The 23,122-nt window shown below is 40.2% G+C and overlaps 1 protein-coding gene across 4 annotated transcripts in view; it reads left to right on the top strand.

Annotated features, from left to right (window-relative positions):
* rnf216 (ring finger protein 216) overlaps nt 1-23,122 on the top strand; it is a 128,433-nt gene that overhangs the window by 98,264 nt on the left and 7,047 nt on the right. For all 4 annotated transcript variants that reach the window (XM_018097114.2, XM_012970439.3, XM_012970438.3 and 1 more), the window contains 4 exon segments: nt 4,571-4,719; nt 8,654-8,732; nt 12,986-13,083; nt 22,578-22,800. In XM_018097114.2, the coding sequence (XP_017952603.1) occupies nt 4,571-4,719; nt 8,654-8,732; nt 12,986-13,083; nt 22,578-22,800 (549 nt within the window).

Genomic DNA, 23,122 nt, shown 5'->3' with positions numbered 1-23,122 from the left:
GTCAGACGAGGCGTTTTTACGCTGCGTATTTTCTAATTCTCTCAGCGGCTGAATAATGCACGATATCATCTTCCATAGAAATAACTTGAAAGTCTAGATGGATGACACACCATGCTAAAAAAACGTTAGAAAACACGTAACTCTGGACTTTTCCTGTGTTTGCAGAAATACGCTGTCATTTCCAAAGTGTCCTATCCCTATGTATACGCAAAGGCACCTGCCAGACCTTGCCGAAATAAGCGTTGTTTTTACTATTTTGTGACTAAGTCTTGCGAGTCTCACATGAGTCACCACTTCAAGAGTAGCTAAACCGCCTGGCCGAAAAACTCCATAGTCAGGGGCCATGTGGGTTATGCAGCATTCATAGGCAGAGAAAATATACAACGTAAAAACGCCACTTCTGGCATTAGCCTAAAGTGGTTCTAGCAGATACATTAGATCAGTGCTGTCCAACTGGCGGCCCACGGGCCGTGACCCCCCTCTGTGTGGCCCCCCACCTGTCTGGCTGCTTTGATGGCTTTCTCTTGTGTAAGCTTTAAATGGTATCAGTACTGTGATTAACTGCCCCCCTGCAATGTTCTCACCTCAGATTACATTTAAAAATGTAATCCCCTGTGTTGTTCACACCTTTTAACCTCTGCATTGTTCACCCCCTGCAGTGTTCACACCTCAGGCTCTAATCACCCGCATTGCTCCCCTGTTCACACCTCAGACAGACTGTAGGAGCACTAGAAACCCACAAATAATCACTGCACACTACAAAAAGAACATATACTGAGGTGGTACTGCAATTAAAACGTTTTTAATATATAGTTATTGTGCAGACTGTAGGAGCAGTGCCAGCATTGTGTCACTGTATGCTGCCTGTGTGTGCCATACACACAGGCAGCATAGGGCAAGCAGAGTATGGCACATACAGGCAGGGTAGGGCAGGCAGAGTATGGCACCCACAGGCCAAGTATGGCACAAACCAGCCAAGAATGGCACACACAGTCAAAGTATGGCACACACAGGCATGGTAGGGAAGGCAGAGTATGGCACACACAGGCAGGGTAGGGAAGGCAGAGTATGGCACACACAGGCAGGGTAGGGAAGGCAGAGTGTGGCACACACAGGTAGGGTAGGAAAGGCAGAGCAGGGCCGGAACTAGGGGTAGGCAGAAGAGGCAGCTGCCTAGGGCACAACGAATGGGGGGCGCCAGGCAGGAGCACCGCCCCCCCTGCACCTCCTCCTGTGCTTTGGCGCGCATGCGCCGTTTGCGGGGTGGGGAGGTAGGCGGAGTTGGCCGACCGGGTTGCCTAGGGCGCCCGGTCGGCTTGGCCCGCCCCTGAGGCAGAGTATGGCGCACACAGGGTAGGGAAGGCAGAGTATGGCAGGTTTTTGCTGTACTACAACCATTAATATGGGTACACACAGGCAGAGTAGGGCAGGCAGAGTATGGCACACACAGGCAGGGTAGGGCAGGCAGAGTATGGCGCACACAGGCAGCATAGAGCAGGCAGAGTATGGCACACTCAGGCAGTATTCTACCTGACCTACCCTGCATGTGTGTGCCATACTCTGCCCGCCATATGCTGCCTATGTGTGCCATGCTCTGTCCGCCTTACCTTGCCTCTGTGTGTTTTACTCTGCCTGACCTATGTTGCCTGTGTGTGCCAAGCTCTGCCTGCCCTATGCTGTTTGTGTGTTCCATGCTCTGCCTGTACACATTACTAGCAGCCCCATTGGGCAAACGTGTGCACACAGGCATTTGTTTATATATATAATTAAAACAAGCAAAATCCATGATTGCCTATATTATATATATATATATATATATATATATATATATCGGTGAAGAAGAGGCCGCTCTCACAGGAGTTATGAATAGCAAAAAAGTATTTAGCATGTGTAGTACCCGAAATTTGGGGCGAATTGACCGCTTTCTGGTGAAATAAGAGAGGCTACCTGGCTAATAACTGGCTGGTATATACTGAAAAGAGAGTAGGTTACTTACTCTGTCGCTATGTCTTCATAGGCAACTGATCACGGCAGGACTGTTTGTGACAGCTGTCATAAAAACTTGCAACAAAAGTATCAAAGGCTATCCTAATGAAATGGGTGAGAGGCTCCATATACAGCACGCTTCCTTTTATTGATTTACTCTACTCACAAATATTTCTTCCTCTTCATATATTACTGGGCATATGGGAGAGATGTAATAGGGATGCCCTGTTGGTATATGTCCTCCTCTAGGGGGTACGAACACCACGTGGGCTGACCAGTCTCTACCCTTCACCACTTAACTACAACGTTCCCTGCGAGAGGGATATACCGAGTGGTGTAAGACCCTGTATTTTCTAGCGGATCAAATAACAAACTCTGTGCATGGGTACTGGTCTAATGGATCTTTCGGCGCCAGGCATATATTGTCTGACAACGTAGATCCTCCAGGCCAGTACGGGCAGAACTACAACTCCCGTGAGTACATCTTCATGTGAGATGATAGACACTACACATAGGGGGTGCTCCCCCATGCTGACCGCTAGACTGCGTGCCCTCACAACCCGCTGGACTGAGCTTTGGATTGGTCGCTACTGCTATCCTTATCTAGACTAACAGTGCCTACCCGTCCGAGTTTTTATGACAGCTGTCACAAACAGTCCTGCCGTGATCAGTTGCCTATGAAGACATAGCGACAGAGTAAGTAACCTACTCTCTTTTCAGTATATACCAGCCAGTTATTAGCCGGGTAGCCTCTCTTATTTCACCAGAAAGCGGTCAATTCGCCCCAAATTTCGGGTACTACACATGGCTTCCTCGGAGCAGCCGAAACTGCTTGTGATCGCGTTACTGTAACTATGTTACCCTTCCTAATACACTTCCTTATAGTGTGGGCTCTACTTATACATATAGTCTATATATTGTAACCAACAGACTGTATTTTCAGTAACTCCCGGTGTCTGCTTTTACCGGTGTACTCTTTTCTTCCGTTTCTTTTCTCTCTTTGCTTTCTATTGTTTTACTTCTACTACATTCCCTAGTATTAGTTCTTTATTAATTGTGGTGCTTTTTATCTATTTATTTTTGCTATTCATTGTATTAGATTGCCTTTTAGTTTGATATACGGGTTCGTGTGACGTCACTCTTACATGTTTTGTTCGTGTATTTTCCCACCACTGGGGGTATTTATGGTTTGTAATCACTTTGTTTGGCAACTTTGAGAAAGGCTGAGGTTCAGCCGAAACGTCAGTTCACCAGTTGAAAAAATAAAATACTTTTTTGCTATTTATAAGTCCTGTGAGAGCGGCCTCTTCTTCACCGATGTCTGTTCCCGCTTTCAAGGCTGCACCCAGGCAATCTATATACTGTATACGTGAGTGCCAGTGAACTTGCATTTCGTTATATATATATATATATATAATATATATATAATTTCTGATGTGCACCCAGCTTCTGCGTATGGTGAGTGCCGATAAACCGGACTATAAACTGGATATATATATAAAATGGTCTTCTAGAAGCTGCCACTCACGTTTAAAAAGTCACTGTACGCCCGGGTGCAGTATTGAGATTTCAGGAAACATGTCACGAGAAGGATACCGCACTCACAGGACTTAATATAAAGAAAAGATGATTTATTGTTCACAGCATAAAACTGACGTTTCGGCTGTCACCACAGCCTTTTTCAAATTGAGCAAACAGTACAAACCACCCTACATTTAAACCCACTCTGGCGCCAAACTCAGCTGATGACGTCATACATTCCATGATTGATACTTTTCTTTATATTAAGTCCTGTGAGTACGGTATCCTTCTCGTGACATATATATATTCATATATATTTACGTAAGGCATATCGTTTGCACATCCTTCCTGTCATTTCGTGTTTAACACAGCTTTTATGTCTCTCTTTTTTACATGTGGTTTTCTGGATGCTATATGTTTTATGTTCCAGGTTGGACATCTCTGGTCCCTGTTACTATGGAAATAACTACCTAGCAACACCGATATGATCGGTTACATCATACGGTGCTAAGATCTTCCTATAGTAGTTTTCACATTAGTTTTCACACCTGATATCTGGATATAGATACCTCATCAAAGGATACCTTGATATATGTCCGATATGAGACTCAAGATTGTCCTTAAGTTGATTAGCCTTACGATATTTGTGAAGTTTTATAGATACACTGAACAATGAATTTCGCTAAATAACCTACGGGCTTCGTGTGATATGCGCTAGTCTATACATACCAATATTCATTTTGTGTATTAGTTTGGGTTCTAATGTTTTTTACACTTTTGTCCGTCTGATTACACGTCACTATCACGTCACTGCCTTGTTTCCCGCCACTGACTGTATTTAGGTGTGCTGTATACACTTATTGTCACTTTGAGAAAGGCTGGAAAGTCCGGCCGAAACGTCAGTCTCCGTTTTGATTCGTGAATAAACGACTTTTCTTCATAAGTCCTGTGTGAAGCGGTTCCTTTGATCAAATATATATATATATATATATATATATATATATATATATATATATTTATTTAACCTGTTGCTAAAGTAATTTATATTCCCCTTTTTCCAAAGCCCAAACTGATCTGCATGGAAGGCACTTGCCCCTGTGAGTTTCCAACAAGTGAAGTAGAAAAAGTTCTTCCAGAGAATATTCTTCAAAAATATTATGAAAGGAAAGCTGAAGAAGACATCTCTGCAGCATGTGCAGATCAGCTGGTTCGGTAAGAATTTCACCTCTGCAGTCCCCGATTTGTTTTTTTTGCTGTTTGTAATTTATCAATTAATTACAGAGAAATTATGGTCAAAGTATGTGTGATCATCATGGGACACATGACCTTTGTCAAGGAGATGGATCATAACCCTTTGGGTGGTTGATCATTCTATAAATGTATATTTTTTCTAAACTAGTTTTTTGGTATGAGTCCTAAACAGCAACATTCACGCCAAGATGTGCAAATTTGTGTGTTTTTACTATAACTGTAGATTTACATATATGTGCATACTTTACTTTAGGGATACAGGGCTGCCGTCAGAAACTTTGGGGCCCCACATTGTTATTGATACAGGGCCCCCATGAGCACAAATGCGCAGTACCACAATGTTGGCCTCATCCCTTGTGTGTGTGCAATATGAACGGCTAATGATATAATAAGCAGTTCTGTTGTTTAATGTGCTACTAAGTCATTCAGTTTATAGGGGGTCAGTGGAGTTTGCCTTAAGTTTAACCCCCTACCTACCTACCTGCCACATCTTTGCGCTGTCATTTCTTTATAAGAAAGTTACATAAGTTTTCGAATAGGTTACATAAACTGCATAGGTTTAGGGGCTCCTTAATATTGCTGTGGGGCCCAGTGTTACAAAGTTCACGTAGAAAAGTAAATAGATCCCAGATCCAGCTAATGTTACTCTATAGTAAGCAGTAAATAATTAATGTGCTAATATATCAGTTATTTGGGGGCGGCGTCATTTACCTTCTGTTTTTTTAATTAATTCATTGGGGGTCAGTGGAGTTTGTCCCTGCAAAGCTTCTCTGCATTGTCTTTTGCTTTATACGGAAGTTACGTAGTTTCTAGGCAAGTTTTCCAAGTAGTTTTTGTGGAAGTTATGTAAATGGCTTAACTTTATTGGTAACTTACATAGTTTGCGTAACTTTTCCAACGCGAAAGAAGATTTGTATTGTGTATTAAAAGGCATTAAGTTTGCACAGGATCTGTAACCCACAGAACCCTTCAGCATGTATATTTATTGGTCACCTGTTTGAAAGGAAACCGTTTATTGGTTGCTATGGGTTACAGCTCCTGTGAAAACTTAGAGCTTTTTATTACATATGGGGGGGAAGTCACTAGCAGGTATATTTATCATGCTGTGTAAAAAGTGAAGTAAAACATTACTGCTGATGTTGCTCATAGCAGCCAATCAGATGCTTTGCTTTAGTTTTCTAACTGTTGAGATCTAATTGCTGATTGGTTGCCCTGGGCAACACCACCGGTAATGCTTCACTCCACTTTTCACACAGCATGATAAATATACCCCTAAATGTGGGGGGAATTTGGGCCACCATCACTATCCTGCCTGCTGATAAAGCACAGTTGTACTTAATACATCAGACTACCGTGCAAAGGTGACCGCATTTCTAATTGACAACAATACGTATGAAGTGATCCAAACAACAGTAACAAGCAAAAGGTCATATACCTCTTAGAATAGCTGCAGGATCATAAAGTTGGATGGTGAAACCCCTCCTTTTATATATGGACATCCTAAGATACACAAGGAAGGGGCCCTTCTCAGACCAATTGTCATCAGCATTAACTCTGTAACCTACAACGTGGCAAAATACAGCCAATCAGATTTCACCTATAGACTTAATACATTTAAATTTAAACTGCTGTCATTCTTTAAATATTAATACTAAGGTCCCCAAACTTTGCAGAGCTTGTCACCAGGTAAGTGCGGTTCAGGGTTAGAAAAAGTAGGTGGAGCCTCCAACAGCCAATCAGATTTTAACTATTAATTTTCAGTGGGGAAATTCAACCTGCTGCCATTCTCACAGTATTAACACCAGGGTCAATAGGGGACTGCATTTTTAGTTTTTAAAAAAAAAGTGGGTGGGGCCACCAACTGCCAATCAGACTTCACCTATTGAATTTTTTTGGTTTAAATGTAAAATGCTGCCTTTGTCACACTGTTTATGTCAGGGTTCCCAAACTTTGCACAGTCAGTCACTGGCTGGCTACATATTCAGAGTTAGAACAAGTGGGCAGAGCCACCAACAGCCAATCCATTTCCACCCATTAAATTTCATTGGTTTATATTTAAACTAATGCCATTATTTAAAGGAGAAAGAAAGGTAAAAACTAAGTAAGCTTTATCAGAAAGGTCTATGTAAATACAGCCATAAGCACTCACAGAAACGCTGCACTGACTTCTCTGTGAAAAGATTTCTTGTGTCTGTAATTCAGGTGCCAGAGACACACAGCTCTCTGCTGTCTCCTCTCTCCTGCTCCCCCCTCCCTCAAGAATGCTAAGAACTCACTCTCCCCCCCTTAGGAATGTGGATCTGAGCCAATCAGCAGGAAGCTGACTCATAGTCTAACTAACTGAGCATGTTCACTTGGTCTGGGTGTCTGTGCAGGAGTGAGGCATTATGGGAACTTTCTTTACATGGCTCAGCATTATTTCTTCCTGTTTGGTTTCTGATCATCTGAACGGGAGAAATATTGGGAGACTTAATTTAAGGGCACTATTGAGACAACTGAAGGTATGCCTGCAGCTTGAGATTAACTCTTTATAAGCCTTTCCTTCTCCTTTAAGTAATAATTCCAGGGTTGTTAAACTTTCCAAAGTTAATCACTGGGTATTTGCCGTTCAAAGTTAGAAAAAAGTGGGCAGAGCCACCAACAGCCAATCACATTTACTCAAGTGTAAAATGCTGTCAGTCCCAGAATTTTTACGCCTGAGGCCCCAAACTTAGCAAAGTTGGTCACTGGGGGACTGCAGTTCAAAAATGGGAAAAGTGGGTTGAGCCACTAACAGCCAATCAGATTTCATCCATTGAATTTTATTGGTTTAAGTTTAAATTGTTGTCATTCTCACCCTATTTATGCCAGGGTGCCCACTGTTTGTCACTGGGTGACTTCGACTTCGACAATTTATCTATTTACTTTTACTGGTTAAAATTTAAACTGCTGCTGTTCTTTAACTATTAATCCTAGGGTCCCTAAACTTTGCAGAGTTAGTCACTGGGTAACTGCAGTTACAGGTTAAAAAAGTGGGCAGAGCCACCAACTGCCAGAAGTCACTTGTTGACTTTCAGTGGGGAAATTTAAATTGCTGCCATTCAGACACTATTAAAACCAGGGTCCCCAATATTTGCAAAGTGGTTTTTACTATATAACTGTGGTCCAAGGTTATAAAAAGTGGGCAGAGCCAACAACAGATCATTTAATGACTTCACGTTTTTCAACCCAACATGAAGTTTGTTCTCAAACTTCCCTTTCTAGTTTTATGTTATTACAGTTTTGCTAAAAAGGTGAAATTGCCATTTAAGCTGCAAGTCTCAGTTCCCCAAGAGACCTGTTTAGCTTATTAGTTACAGTTGTAACTAATTGTAAAGGTGTAGCTTGTTAAGATTTCTGGGCTCTGTGCCAAAAGCTACTTTTAAATTAAGTTGGAGAAACATTGCGTCTTTTTTAGCGTTCAGTGTGGGAGATCAAAGAGAATTTAGGGACTTTTCAGTAAGAATCCAGGACTGCGGGCTGAGCTGTTAAGAGGGACTGTCCCGCGAAAATCAGGACAGTTGGGAGGTTTGCTCTAATAGAGACAAAAACACACACAAAACACTGCTTAGTGGGTACCAGACTGAAGGCTGCTTATGGTGTGATTTTGGATGGAAAATGCTTCTTCTTGCCCTGTATGATCCTATAGAAGCATACCTGCCATTTCACATTCCTGACTGAAAAACAGGGCAGTTTAAACCTAGCCCCTAATTAGAGATACATTTGAGGCATAATGCATTGTGCCTTTGTTACAGGACCCTCCTAATGCCTTGGGTATTGCAGCATATTGACCCTTTTTGTATCATTTTCTTTGTGATGTAATAGCCAAGCAGCAATGGTGGATATAAATTTCAAATGAATGTATTTTGTCTTGTAGGTGTCCATCTTGCAGTTTCCCTGCACTTCTTGATAAAGATGTGGATAGATTTAGCTGCCCAAACCCTCATTGTCGAAAAGTAAGTACTTAATTAATACTATACTTTAATACTTAAAGTATTAAATATACTTTACCCAATTCAAAGCTTTCTACTTTTTTGTGTAATGTGGTTAAGAGGTATAATGTTCTCAGTAAGAAAGATGTTGCAAAATTTGGAAAATGTTTCTATTGCAAACAAAGTCTAATGGAGATCATTTTCAGCTTACTGTTAAAGTACCGATAGAATACAACCTGGATAATCTCATGCCTGCATTAGTAAATGTTATTCTATTAATATGTAAACCAAGCTACAGTACTCTTTGCCTGCATTGTTAGCTTTCTTCATTTGAACCTTGGTTGTAATACTTTTTTTTACTTGGTAAATGGTATGGACCCTAAATAGATCATACAAAAAGTAAAATAACACCTATGTCACTTTAAATGTTAAAACGTTTTTTTTTCAACATGATTTAACTGCCAAACCTTAATCAATATTAAAGGAGACATTTTATATAAAATTAATATTTGGTTATAATTTTCATCCTCCCGCAAAATTATGTGTAAGTTATGATATTGTACAGTTTTAGATTCCATAATAGAAAGATTTATTTGCTGATGCTGTTCAACAGGTTTTGAATCTCATGCAATGAGATTTGTAGATTTTGTTTTATTTTTCTAGCTCCTTGATCTAGTGACCATGAAATCATCCCTATGTTAAATTTTTCTACTTTAGCAATAGCTGTTTATATACTAAAAAGTTATGGGAAAAAGGTCTAGCTATGTTCCCCATATGTTGCTCTTCTAGACATCATAGATCTGTCTGTCACAGCACCATAGCAAATTATTTAGGGCTGATTTATAACTATATATTTATAAGTAACATAGTAATTTAGGTTGAAAAAAGACACATTTATCAAGTTCAACTTTTTTTGACTAAATGATTACCGCTTAACTGCTTTCTGACTCAAAGATGGAAGTCAGACCAGTCCCTGGTTCATCTTTGTGCTAGAAGCAAATTTTAGTAACTCTGTATTTTCTCACTTGCTAAAACCCATCCAACATCATATCGAAGCTATCTAATGTATCTGCCAGTGCAAACATTTCAGAGAGAGAATGCTAAAATGTCACAGCTCTCACTTTATAAAACCTTTTTTGAATATTATGATGGAGCTTCCTTTCTTCGAATCTAAGTGAATGCTAAGACCTACTCTGTGGTGTAATTACAACACAGCAGACCCTGTGGCCATGGGGAGGGGGGGGGGGCTGATGAATAAGGAACCTCGCCTGTGAGGTCTGCTGTTGTTTTCCTTACCAGAACAGTGCACTAAAGTTTTCCACCAACCACAAGTATCAAACTGGGGCAGACAACCATAGCTGGGGGGAAAGGAATCCTGATTTTTTTTTTTCTAGAGAGTTTAATATATGATTCTCTTATCCTCTCCTTTTCAACTCCAGTGTAAATATTGCCATTGTGGTATGTCTTTCTTCACAACTGAGGCATTCAATATCCTTATGGCCATCTCACCAGGCCTTTTCTTCACCAGGGCAGATATCATTCTACACTGACAGACATGACATTTTAGTTTCAGCACAGAACTGAGAAAGTATGCATTTTTATGCTGAAATCTGTCTTGTGAACTAACATGCCATGCCTTTCGGTGCACTCTGATGTTGGGACAGAAAGAAGCAGATCATATGTTTACCATCATCATACCTCCCAACTGTCCCGATTTTCGCAGGACAAGTCCCTCTTTTGACAGCTCAACGCAGTCCTGGATTCATACTGAAAAGTCCCTCATTTCCCTTTGATCTCCTGCACAGAAGCTAAAAAACATACAAATTTAATTAAACGTAGCTTTTGGCTGAAAGCCCAGAAATCTTAACGAGTGTCACCTGCACTTAGAACTTCCTGCACTTTCTTGCTTTTAATTAAATAAGTGGGCTTTTGGCAGAGAGCCCAGAATGGTAAAAAGCCCCCTCTACACTGACATACAATTGTAACTAATAAGCTAAACCGGTCTCTTGTAGAGCTGGGCGGTATGACCAAAAATTTATATCACGGTATTTTCAAAATTATATCGGTATCACGGTATTTGACGGTATATAAATAAAAAAATAAATAATAAATATTGGTGGCCCCCCCCCAACACCAACCCCAACCCCAGCCCCCCCCAACCCCAACCCCCCCCAACCCCAGCCCCCCCCAACCACAACCCCCCCCGCCCCCCCAACCACAACCCCCCCCGCCCCCCCAACCACAACCCCCCCCGCCCCCCCAACCGCAACCCCCCCCAACCGCAGCCACAACCCCCCCAACCACAACCCCCCCAGCCCCCCCCAACCACAACCCCCCCAGCCCCCCCCAACCACAACCCCCCCAGCCCCCCCAACCACAACCCCCCCAGCCCCCCCCAACCACAACCCCCCCAGCCCCCCCAACCACAACCCCCCCAGCCGCCACAACCCCCCAGCAGAACTTACCCAACTTGTAGTTCCTCCAGCTCCAGCGATGCGTCCTAGCGTGCGCGCTGACGTCACATGCGCGCCGACGTCACGTACGCACGGGCGCAACCCGGAAGTAACAGGAGAAAAAAAGCAGGAGGCGCGCATACCGGTATAGCGGTATGTTTAAAACTTATACCGTTTTTTTTTTTAAAACCGGTATACCGGTTAAACCGGTATACCGCCCAGCACTAGTCTCTTGGGGAAAATGAGACTCCCAGCCTAAAGGGCAATGCCACCTTTTTCAGCAAAACTGTAATAATACATAAAACAGGACCCCAAATCCCCAGAAATGTGTTCAAACTTTAAATAACCTGCAACGCGCAGCATCTGCTTTTGTCCCTGTTTCCGTTTTCAAAATGTTGGGAGGTATGCATTAGAAATACACCGACAGAGAAAAGGCCAGATGGGACATAGCTTAACCAGCTTATTTGTGTCCCTTCATTGGACTCTGATTCAGTAATATCCAGTTAAAGTACTGGGAATCAAAACTGCACTGCATATTCTAGATATGGGGCCTTGCCAGTGCTTTGTAAAGAAAAAAAACTACACTCTCCTCCAGCAAAACTCAAAACCTTGTTTGCCCTTGCAGTTGGTGACTGGCATTGCCACAGCCAAGTTTATTACCAAGTACATAAAAAATGCTTCATTTAGCAAAACTTAGCAGTTTGGAGTAGAAAGGGTAGAATGTGTATGCTTTAAAAAGTATGATTTCTCTAGTTTGCTTACTCTTTTGCCACACATAAAAAAATACCAAACAGGGAATAACCCCCCTCTGCACTGTATCAGGCCAGCAGAGCCCTCTGCAGATTACAGTGCCAGAGGCATTCTATTAAGGTCTCTGGACCTTTTCTATTTTAGTTCATCGGGCAGTTTTCTGCTCTTCTTTGTTTTCTTTATGTTCAATATGGACAGCACAGGGGTAGGATTAATACTACCCCTGTGCTGTCTGTGTCATCCATGACTGGATCATTCATGACATCATTAGTGAGGACCTCCCAGAGTAGTGTAGTATAATAAAAAACATGATCTATAAGCCTTCTATGCACTGCACAAAGTAGACGGTAGTGTTCCACACTCCGGTGTGTGAACAGAAAACATCCTGGAGTACAAGGCAGAATGCTGAAGTATTAATATAGTGTAGACATGCATAGTGTACCGTTGTCTCAAATCAAGTGTATCCAAAATATTGCAACTAACAAGTTAATGGGAAAGCAAGAAAAGGGAACATGGTTGTCAAATAGGCACCCACCTTTCACTGCAGCCTATAGTAAGAAAAGTGTACCCAGGTGTATATATTCACACAACGCATCCTCAGCTTTGGTTTAGATAGTTTCACAAACCCCCACAGTTTATTGGACAGCCTTCTTACAACATAGTCAAGTGCTCTTAAGCTGGCCATACAAGGTTCAGAGTAATGGTCCACCATTAATGGCTATATATTTATGTCTCGTATTTATGGAATACTAAACATTTTTAAGATCTTTCTGTTTCTCAGATATTTTTTTAGCTATTTAATAGCGGTTTGGATAATAATATAATGTTAAGTGTTAAAGTTCTGTTACTGTACATACATTTAAAATTAGGGGTCATACACTTCTCACAAGGGTATGACCTATTGATTTTTAGTAAAATAAAATCTATACTTTTGGTAGTCCCTTCTGAGATTTGTTTACCTCCTTGACAAATACAACTTTAATATTAGATTAGATTACTAGATTAGAAAAACACAAGCATATTGCACATCAAAGGAAAGCTAAATCTATAATGTCTGACTGTTCTGCCCCCTAGGAAACATGTAAGAAATGTCAGAAGTTGTGGAAGGAACATGTAAACCTGACCTGTGAAGAACTGGCAGAAAGTGATGATGTTAACTACAGAACCTTCATGTGAGTGATCTTGTAACCCAATTCAGTTCCTGGCATAAAGGAGGCCATACATAGCATTATAAAAGCTGCTGACACGGCCCAGACAAAGTTGGCAGCTTATTGGCTCATGAATGGGCAAATTCCATCTGGAGTGGACCACATTGGCACGGGCACGCTGATGCAGTCCTCGTCCAAAAGGCCTCCATAGGTCTGTGTTTGATTTGATGGTTGGCCCCTGTGTGAAGGTGGCGAAAGGTTAACTGCAGTGTAAAGGAATACTGTCATTGCCTGTTTTTGTTCAAAATGCATCAGTTAATAGAGCTTCTCCAGCGAAACTACACATTGAAATCCATTTTTTTTATATTTTCACGTGGGGGTAGCCATATTCTTAATTTCCCAGGGTGCTACAGCCATGTGATTTGTACTTTGATAATCTTTAGTTACACTTTACTGCTTAGATTCAGGCACAATGCACTAAGATGGCTGCCTACACACCAATATTACAGCTAAAAAAAGAATACATTTGTTGGTTCAAGAATAAAATTTTAAATGGTAGAGTGAATTATTTGCTATGTAAACAGTGTAATTTAAAAATAAAAAGTGCACCATAAAAATAATGATATAATCCCTTTAACTTGTAGGTATACACATCCTTACATATATATTCATTAATATTGAGCACAAGAGCCTTAGGAAGTTATGCCTTCCTAAAAATAAAGTTAGGATGATAGCACACAAAGATTTGTCAGACATAGTTAAATGAGAAGGAAAGCTACTGACACTGTTTACTCCCAATAGATTAGCTATAACACAGTGCAAGCTAGAATGCTATATTTATGCTGTAGAAAGCTTCACCATACCTGAGTGAACAGCCCTAGAAGCTCTCTGTTAGATATCAACCACTTCCCTGCCTGCATCTCTCCTGTTACCTTGTCTTTCACTGCTCACTCAAAACCCCTTGCTCAGATTATACCAGGGAGAAGGGAGAATGGAGGGGGGAGAGAGGCTGGAATTTTAGCCGAGAGAGGAAATATATGTGAACAACATAAATTGTGTGATCAACAGAAGCAAAGGAATGCTGTGTTTCTTTTCACAGAGGACTCAGAGCCGCATTACTATAAGTGTTACTGGGGTTGTTTACATAGACCTTTTTGATAAAGCTGACTGTTTTTCTACAATATAGCTGGATCACCGCGAGTGCTAAGTTACATAGGTTTGAAAAAAGACCATAGTCCATCAAGTTCAACCCTTCCAAGTAAACCCAGCACACACAACCTATACTTACGAATCTATACACTCACATACATAAACTATATATACAACCACTAATACTAACTAGATATTAGTATCACAATAGCCTTGGATATTCTGCTTGTTCAGAAACTCATCCAGGCCCCTCTTAAAGGCATTAACAGAATCTGCCATTACCACATCTCTAGGAAGGGCATTCCCCAGCATTCTACGTGTGCATTCCACAGCATTCTACTTGTGGCATTTTCAGAAGATTTGTTGGCCGTGGTTAGCTCCTATTTTGCCCTGTGCAATGAAGCATCAAGCTTTCCCCTAGTGACTACCTTATTTCCAGAGCAGCACAGTGAGTTTGGTGGCACTGTGTTTGTCTACATCACATTTGATGTTCGGGCTTCCCAATGTTGATATGCAATGAAAATAATTTGCACTGTAAGCCAAGCTCTTTGGTATTCAAAACCTCTTTTTGAAATACAGTGGTGGTGGGGGGGTTCTTTTCCTTTAGTAGTTAATTTTAAAAACTAAGCAATTTTGTAATATGTGTTTGTTAGCTTTTAAGAAATATTTAACTCAAAACCAGTCCTGATTTTGAATACAAACATATATATATATATATATATATATATATATATATATATATATATATATATATATATATATATATATATATATATATATATATACAGCGCCGGATTTCTAAATGACGCGCCCCGAGGCCGCCCCCATTCGGCGCCCCCTACCGCCCCCACCCGCAGTACGAGCGCGCATGCGCAAACCACCTCCTCCTCCCCTGCCGCCGCGCTGACGCGCATGCGCATGCGCCAAAGTTAAAACTCCCATACGGAGCAGTGGGGAGAGGTCCCCATTGCTCCGTATGGGAGCAAAATTTTAAAAATTTGCGTGCGGCGGGGCGGCATGCCGCCCCTATGTTTATGCCGCCCTAGGCCCGGGCCTTTGTGGCCTCGCCACAAATCCGGGCCTGTATATATATGCCTGTGGATGATGCCAGGGTGGGGCACTGCTACTTCTGGTCATGGGAACATGGGGTGCAGATGTGATGGTTTACAGCTGGGCAGTCTCTGTGATCTTCCTTGTGTAAAAAAGACGAACCAATTGGAATTCTTGGCAGCCACCTCTGTAAGACTGGAAGAAAGAACCCCTCTCGTAAATACAGAACGTGGTTTGATTCTTTCTGCCAACCGCAAAGGCAGCTTCCAGATGGGGCCAACCCCATTAAATTCTGGGTGGCATTATAGGGACCAATCCCTGTAATTGCTTTATAGTCTCCCTACATAATTTTTCTGCAGCTTTCACACAGTCCAGAAAAAGGGTAACTCACTCGGAGTATTCCAGCTACACTTTTGTGCATATAATATGGGTTATAGCTCAGGAACATAACAACACTGCAGCTTTTCCCACTCTGTTGTGAGTCACCCAGTGCCTTCACTGCAGCAAGTCATTTCATTAGCATATTCCCCAGCAGTCCTCCTTCCTTCTCACTTTTCTAAATAAACTGCTTCCTGGCACTATAATATATTCAATTAATATATTAAAGTGAAGGTTCTTTATATATTTATTTTTAGGTTATGGATGCATATATATGGATGCAGCAGTAAGGAGGTCTGGCTGCAGATAAGTGGACTTTTATCTTACAAGTTAGTTGTAATTATAATTGTACAAGTTAGTTGTAATTATAATTGTAACTTAAAAAATGACCACAAGGTGGTGGCATGTAACAGACTATAGTAAGAAGGGAAGCACATGAGGTTAGCCTGAGAAAGGGTCAAGGTAAATCTGAAAAGTTGCGGTCTTGGTCTGTGCCAATAATTACAAATAAAGGCATTTTAATTATACAAAGAAATTGCTTTGGAGAGCTGTCTGCATTCTTGATATTAAAGATTTCAAGATTTTTATGTTGTATTTTTTATTTTTAAATTACATTGTTTACATAACAAATAATTCACTCTACCATTTAAAATATTATTCTTGAACCAACAAATGTATTTTTTTTAATTTTTTAATATTGGTGTGTAGGCAGCCATCTCAGTGCATTTGTGCCTGTTTCTGAGTTTTCAGAAGGAGCCAGTGCTACACAGCTACATTAGGTAGCTGCTATCTTGTTATCTTCCCATCATTCTGTTGATTGGCTGCTGGGGTGGAAGGGGGATGATATCACTCTATCTTTCAGTGCGGCAGTAAAATGTGACTAAATCAGATCACAAATCACATGGCACCCTGGGCAATTAAGAATATGGCTAACCTTTAAAGAGGCAGCTAGATAAAATTGATTTACAAATGGTTAGAATGCTAAGACACTTATTACATGCCCAGGTAATTCTAATTTTAATTTTTAATTACCGTATACACTTGTGTATAAGCCGATCCGAATATAAGCCAAGGTACCTAATTTTACCTAAGAAAACTGGAAAAACCTATTGACTCGAGTATAAGCCTAGTGTGGGAAATGCAGCAGCTACTGCTAAGTTTCAATAATCAAAATAAATACCAATAAAATTACATTAAATGAGGCATCAGTGGGGTATATGTTTTTAAGAAAAACGGTAAACTAGCTCTGTGAGTGGAGAAGAGGGTCAACAAGAACAATATGATTACTACCCCATACTCATTGCGCATTAGCAAACAGGCAGCAGACCCGGTCCCGGAGGACACGTAAGGGGAAATAAGTATTGCTAGTTGGAGTGGGCCAGGGCACTTGAGGGTCTGGTTGCGGGTGGCCTAATTTGCACACAAAGGACAGAAGGTGCTAGTCTGGAGGGACCCATGGCACCCGATTCGAGTATAAGCCGAGGGTGACTTTTTCAGCACATTTTGGGTGCTGAAAAACTAGGCTTCTACTCGAGTATATACAGTATGTTTCAGCCAGTGGTTCCCTGCCAATCTGCTACCCAGTTCTTCAGTTTACTCAGATCTCTCTGCAAAATGTATTTACAAAGCCCACCTCAGGGTCATTAACAAATTAAAAAGCAGAGGATCCAAGACAGACCCCTGCAGTACTTCACTAACAACACTGGTCCAATTAGAAAATGTTCCATTTACCACCATTTTTTGTAATCAATCATTCAGCCAGTTCTCTATCAAAGTACAAATATTATATTCCAAGCCAATTTTCCTAACCTTAGTAGATCACTTCCACTGCTACCCCCAAATCCAGGTTTCTTTTTATCTCCTTATAGAAAACAATTTGATTATTATGGTAGGATCTGTTACACATCAAACCATTCTGGTACAAACTGATAGTAGTTGTCATTATGTAAATTTGAAAAACCCAACATACTTTTCAGCTTATTCTTCCACTTTTTAATCCTCTTCTTCTACTTTTTCCTATTCTTAGTGCCATCATTTTTTAAATGCTTCTCCTCCTACAGTTTTAGGGGTACAACACCCAAACTCCCCACACTTCTTCACCCTATAGCGGAGCAGGTTGCTTGTGTTTTTCTTAGTGATCTCACCCTCCATCTTTTTCTGGCGCAGCCCTGAACACCCCAATTTTTCCATTGATAGGGAAGATTTTTAAACTGCTACCACTCTTACAGCTTTGAAGGTACACTCCCCAAACTTGAAAAATAGAATCATGGGGTCACCACATACGTATTCAACGTTAGAAAAAGTAGGTGGAGCCACCAACAGCTAATCACATTTCTTTCATTGATTTCAGTGGGGAAATTTTTACTGCTGCCATTCTCACATGTTTAACGCCAGGGTCCAAAAAGTTTGCGCAGTTTGTCACTGGGTGACTGTTTCAAGTTTAGAAAAGTGGGTGGGGCCAACAACAGGCAATCAGATTTAACCTATAGACTTTCATTGGTTTATATTTAAACTGCTGCCATTCTTTAAATATTAATAAATTTGTTTCCCAAACTTTGCACAATTAATCAGCGGGTAACTGCAGTTCAAGGTTTATGCCAGGGACCCTAAACTCTGCAGAAATAGCCACTGGGTGTAATTGGAGAAAAGGTTAGAAAATGAAAATTAGGAGCAACCAACCGCAAATCAGATGTCACTCATTGACTTTTGGTCCAAGGTTAGAAAAACTGGGTGGAGTCAACAACAGTCAATCAGATTTCATTCAGTGACTTCACATGTTTTTCAAACCAACATGAAGTTTGTTCTCAAATTTCCCCTTTTTTTGTGATATATTCAACTATCTTATGCCTTATGACTAGGAATGCACTGAATCCACTTTTTTGGATTTGGCAGAACCCTTTGTAAAGGATTAGGCTGAATTCCTGAACCGAATCCTAATTAGCATATGCTAGTTAGGTTTTGGAAGGGTTAAATCTGGGGAAAATGGGAAAAAAATTCAACTTCCGTGTTTACGTGACTTGTTTACGTGCCAAAAAGTCACGCCGTTTTTAGGATTTGGATTCTGTTCAACCAAACGCATGGATTCGTCCAAATCCGAATCCAGCCAAAAAAGACCGAATCCTGGATTTGGTGCATCCCTACTTATGACCCCTTTTTGAAACACAAACAAGTAAAATGCATTGATACAGCTTTCAAGTAAGTAACACATACAGGAAAATAACAGCAATACATGTAAGTCGCTGCTTACAAAGAAGCATGAAGAAATGAAAAAAACATATACAATAACAACCTCCACTGGGTTAACAAACCAATGAGAGAAATGGAAAACAAAGTTGAAAAATAGAATTGAGATTGCTTCCTGGACTTACCAAAAATTTGAATTCAAAGATGTTTAAAATGTAATCCTAATTTAACACATAGCTTCTTCTTTGAGGGATCAAAAACATTATAAAATTTGGCCCATGAGGAATATAAATCAACAGCAGATTTCTTATTATTAAAATCACGACAAAGGGCTTCTTGTAGAATCATTTGACTAAAAGAAGATAAAATTGCTTTATTAGAGGGAAACTTACTTTCAGTCCAATTAAGGGAAATGAGTTTTCTCATTGAGCTCAGAAACAGATGTAATAAATGTAGCATTTCTTTATTAAGGTTCAGAATAATTTAATATATTTTGTACAATACAGCAAAAATAGGATTGATCTTAATTCTTGTTTGTAGCTTATGAGAAAATCTAGTATACTCCATTGTTGTGAGATAATTGTCTTAACTCAGAGACCAGTCACATGTTTTTCCCCACCACATCTCAGTATTACCCATTATACCTGACAAGCAGAGAACTGAGTTTATTCTTACAGTCTGATATTCATTGTTTAGTGGAAAGTTTGTGCTATAGTTACTGTTAAACACATTTATGTATGTGTTAGTAATAGATTGGTAAGTATAGGTTGTGGGTGCTGGGTTTACTTGGAAGGGTTGAACTTGATGGACTCTGGTCTTTTTTCAACCCTATGTAACTAACTACTATGTAACATTTATTTTTAATAGTGGCATCTCCTTAAATGGTATTACAGATATGGGACCCTTTATCCTGAATGCTCGGGACCTGGGGTTTTCCGGATAAGGGGTCTTTCCGTAATTTGGATCTCCTACCTTAAGTCTACTAAAAAAAATATTTAAACAGTATTTACACCTAATAGGATTGTTCTGCCCCCAATAAGGATTAATTATATCTTAGTTGGGATCAATGTAGCAAAAGACCAAATACTTTGGCAAATTTCTCTTCCTAGCAGCAATGATTGTTTTTTGGTCCTGAACAGTATGACATGGTTTTTGTCTAGTTTTCTTTTAAAGTGATACTGATGCCTGAAATAAAACTTTCTTTTAAATATATCATAACATTATCTTTGAATGATCTTTATAATTTTTATAGTTTTGCCATTAAACTACTTCCTGGTGCTTTTATATTATCTATCTGATCCCCATACTCCTCTGTGAGGGGGCTGCCATATTTGTGCAGCAATAATCCATTCGCATTAGAAGCTGTAAATGGCAGACTGAAAAAGGACAGTCAGGTTGGCAAAACAGTCAGGTTTGGGAACTTCAAGCAACAATTACCTACAAAAACCGACCTATCAGCGAAAATGACCAACTTGACCTATAGGTAAATGTTTATGAACATTAATATTTTAAATAGTTCAGTTTAAGTCAATAATTCATCACATTATTGTCTTGTTTCAAGGCAAGGCATAGTAAAAGAGCATAGCTCCCAACTGTTCCGAGTTTCGCGGGACAGTCCTTCTTTTGACAGCTCAACCCGCAGTCCCGGATTCTTATTGAAAAGTCCATCATTTCCCTTTGTTCTCCTGCACTGAATGCTAAAAAAAGATAAAAATTTAATCAAAAAGTAGCTTTTGTCAGAGAGTCTGGAAACAAGCTTCACCTGCACTTAGAAACATTGGGGTTGATTCACTAAAGGGCATTTATTGCATGCATTAAAAATTTTATTGCTTATTTTTTGCGACTTAACGCACGATTCACTAAAAGGACAGGCGTCATAATTAAGACGCAATGTTCTTTGCGTTATTTAACTCGCGATGAGCATTTTTCTTGTGTTATATAATTTGCCACTTGCTATATTAGTGCACGATTTTACGCACGTAACCATTACTTTCGGAAAACTACTTTTCTGAAAATGACCATTTCCCTGAAGACTGGAGGATACATCACTCTAGGGCCAACACATACTTGAAAAAATCCCACTGCAAAGTCCATGTTGTGTTGCCAAAAGCTCATGAATCAGAATTCTCTTTAAGTACCGCCTGCCCCAAGTAAGTTTTAATATTCCCACAGACTAATGCGTTTAACGCCTCATATGTGTTTGTGAATCATGCATTAGTATTATTTCTATGCGAGAATTAATGCAATGGGAGGTAAATAACGCATTGCGCATGTGATATGCGTCTTAACGCATGCAAAATGACTTTGATGAATCGGGAATTAATTATCGCATGCTTTTTAACGCAAAAAAGCATGCGATAAGCATTATCGCACTTTAATGAATCAGACCCATTTTTTCCTTCATTTAATTAAATAAGTGGCCGTGAAGCCCTTGGTGTAGGCAGTATGTGTGGGGTGATTTAACCAGCCAGTGTGTCCCTGCTCTGCTGCAATATTACTCTTGTATCTTGTGATTGTCTATTATGACTTACTGATATTTGTTTTTATGCTTTGGACTGATCTATTTCTAAAGGGGACTGTGCCTGTGCTTTATTTAGTACCAAACAAAGATTGTTATAGTAGAGTTCCCTGACAAAAAATCCTATTTAGGTGTTATACATCTCCTGCAGTCTTTAAATATTGGACTGGCTCAGAGCAGGGATGGTTGGGGGCACATTTAAGATCTAACTGTAGGTTTTTTACTCTTTATATATGGTTGCATTTGTGCATTTTGGCAGTTATATTTAATTTAAAAAAATCTAGGGACCTATTTATTATGCTGTGTAAAATGAAATTTGCCAGAAAGAGGTGTAAAATCAATGGAGAAGTTCACCGTCTGAACTCCAGAATTTAAGCTGTTATTTTAGTTCTGGCGGAAGAGAAAACGCAAAGCCTTCAATGTGTGGTGAATTTTGTCACTGTTTTTTACACAGCTTAATAAATCTGGCCCATACAGAATTTTTTTAAAACAGTATTGTTATTACCTGAATTAAGACTTTTTTATGCTTATCGCCATTAGTAAATAAGACACATTATTATTTGCAGTAACATGTTATGTATTTGAACTGTGCATGTTACCAGGATATTTACAAAGTGCATAGTAAGTTTAAAACTCCAACACTGAAAGACACTTCATTGTTAACATAGAGCAGTGGGAATGATAGAAGAAAGAAGATAGAAGTAAGCACAAAGGCGCAGCTTGAAAAAGATGCTCGAGGAAGTAATAGTAGAACTTAGGTATTATATGGGTATTTTGGATATAGGGAAAGCAAAACACCCTGAGATACATAAAGAGGAGATGGTACAGAATACTTGAAAGAAACTGTTTTGCCATCCCCTGTCCCACCTGGAAGCAGGGAATACATTCTTGACACAACTTAGGGAAGGAAAATGCTAGTTTCCTGCTTGGGACAGAGAATTGCTATAAATTCACAAGCCCATCCTTCATTAAAATATAAATAATGCTGCACAGCTGAAATCTGTGGTGATTCTCCTAGTAGTTCCCCATCTTGTTTTCTGATGATTCACAACAGATAGTCTAGCTTGCTGTTATTTATCATTGAACTTAGGGACCAAACAAACAGAATTCACTTTACAAGACTGAATATTTATGATTCCCATGGCATCATGGTGGGGGGCATGGGTCCCATCTATAGATCCCTGGTAATAATGCCGACGCTCATGGGCCTATAGATATAAATTAATTTTTTATCTTGTAGTGAAGAAAAAATGACTGCAGCCTGTGTTCGGAAATGCCATATATGTGCTACAGAACTCATCAAAGCAGAAGGGTGCAACAGATTATCATGCCGCTGTGGGGCACAAATATGCTACTTGTGTCGAGCTCCTATCAATGGCTATGACCACTTCTGTCAGCATCCACATTCTCCTGGTGCACCATGCCGGGAGTGTACCCGTTGCTCTTTGTGGACTGATCCATCGGTAAGTTTTTTTTATATCTAGTTTGTAACAAATTTAGTTAATGTCCATGTTACCTGTGTGCCTTATGAGTTAAACTTTTCACAGATTGTAAGATGCCAGGCAAATTAATTGTAGGTGTAAGATTCAGACCCCCTCATGTAAGTGAAGGGGAGGAGACTGTGAGAATTGTGCCAATGAATTCTACTCATCTAAATATAGAAGGAATGTGCATAAAAGTAATATTTCTGGCTGATTTATTGAAAAAATTTCCAAAAACCGCACTAGTCCCACTCATCTGTGCCATTTCCTGCTGTCTCCTCTCTCAGGCTGTGCAGGTGGGCTG

Source organism: Xenopus tropicalis, chromosome 9 (assembly GCF_000004195.4).
Source record: "Xenopus tropicalis strain Nigerian chromosome 9, UCB_Xtro_10.0, whole genome shotgun sequence".
NCBI classification, from domain to species: domain Eukaryota; kingdom Metazoa; phylum Chordata; class Amphibia; order Anura; family Pipidae; genus Xenopus; species Xenopus tropicalis.
Note: the sequence above shows the minus strand (reverse complement) of the source record. Positions and strands in the feature narration are given on the sequence as shown.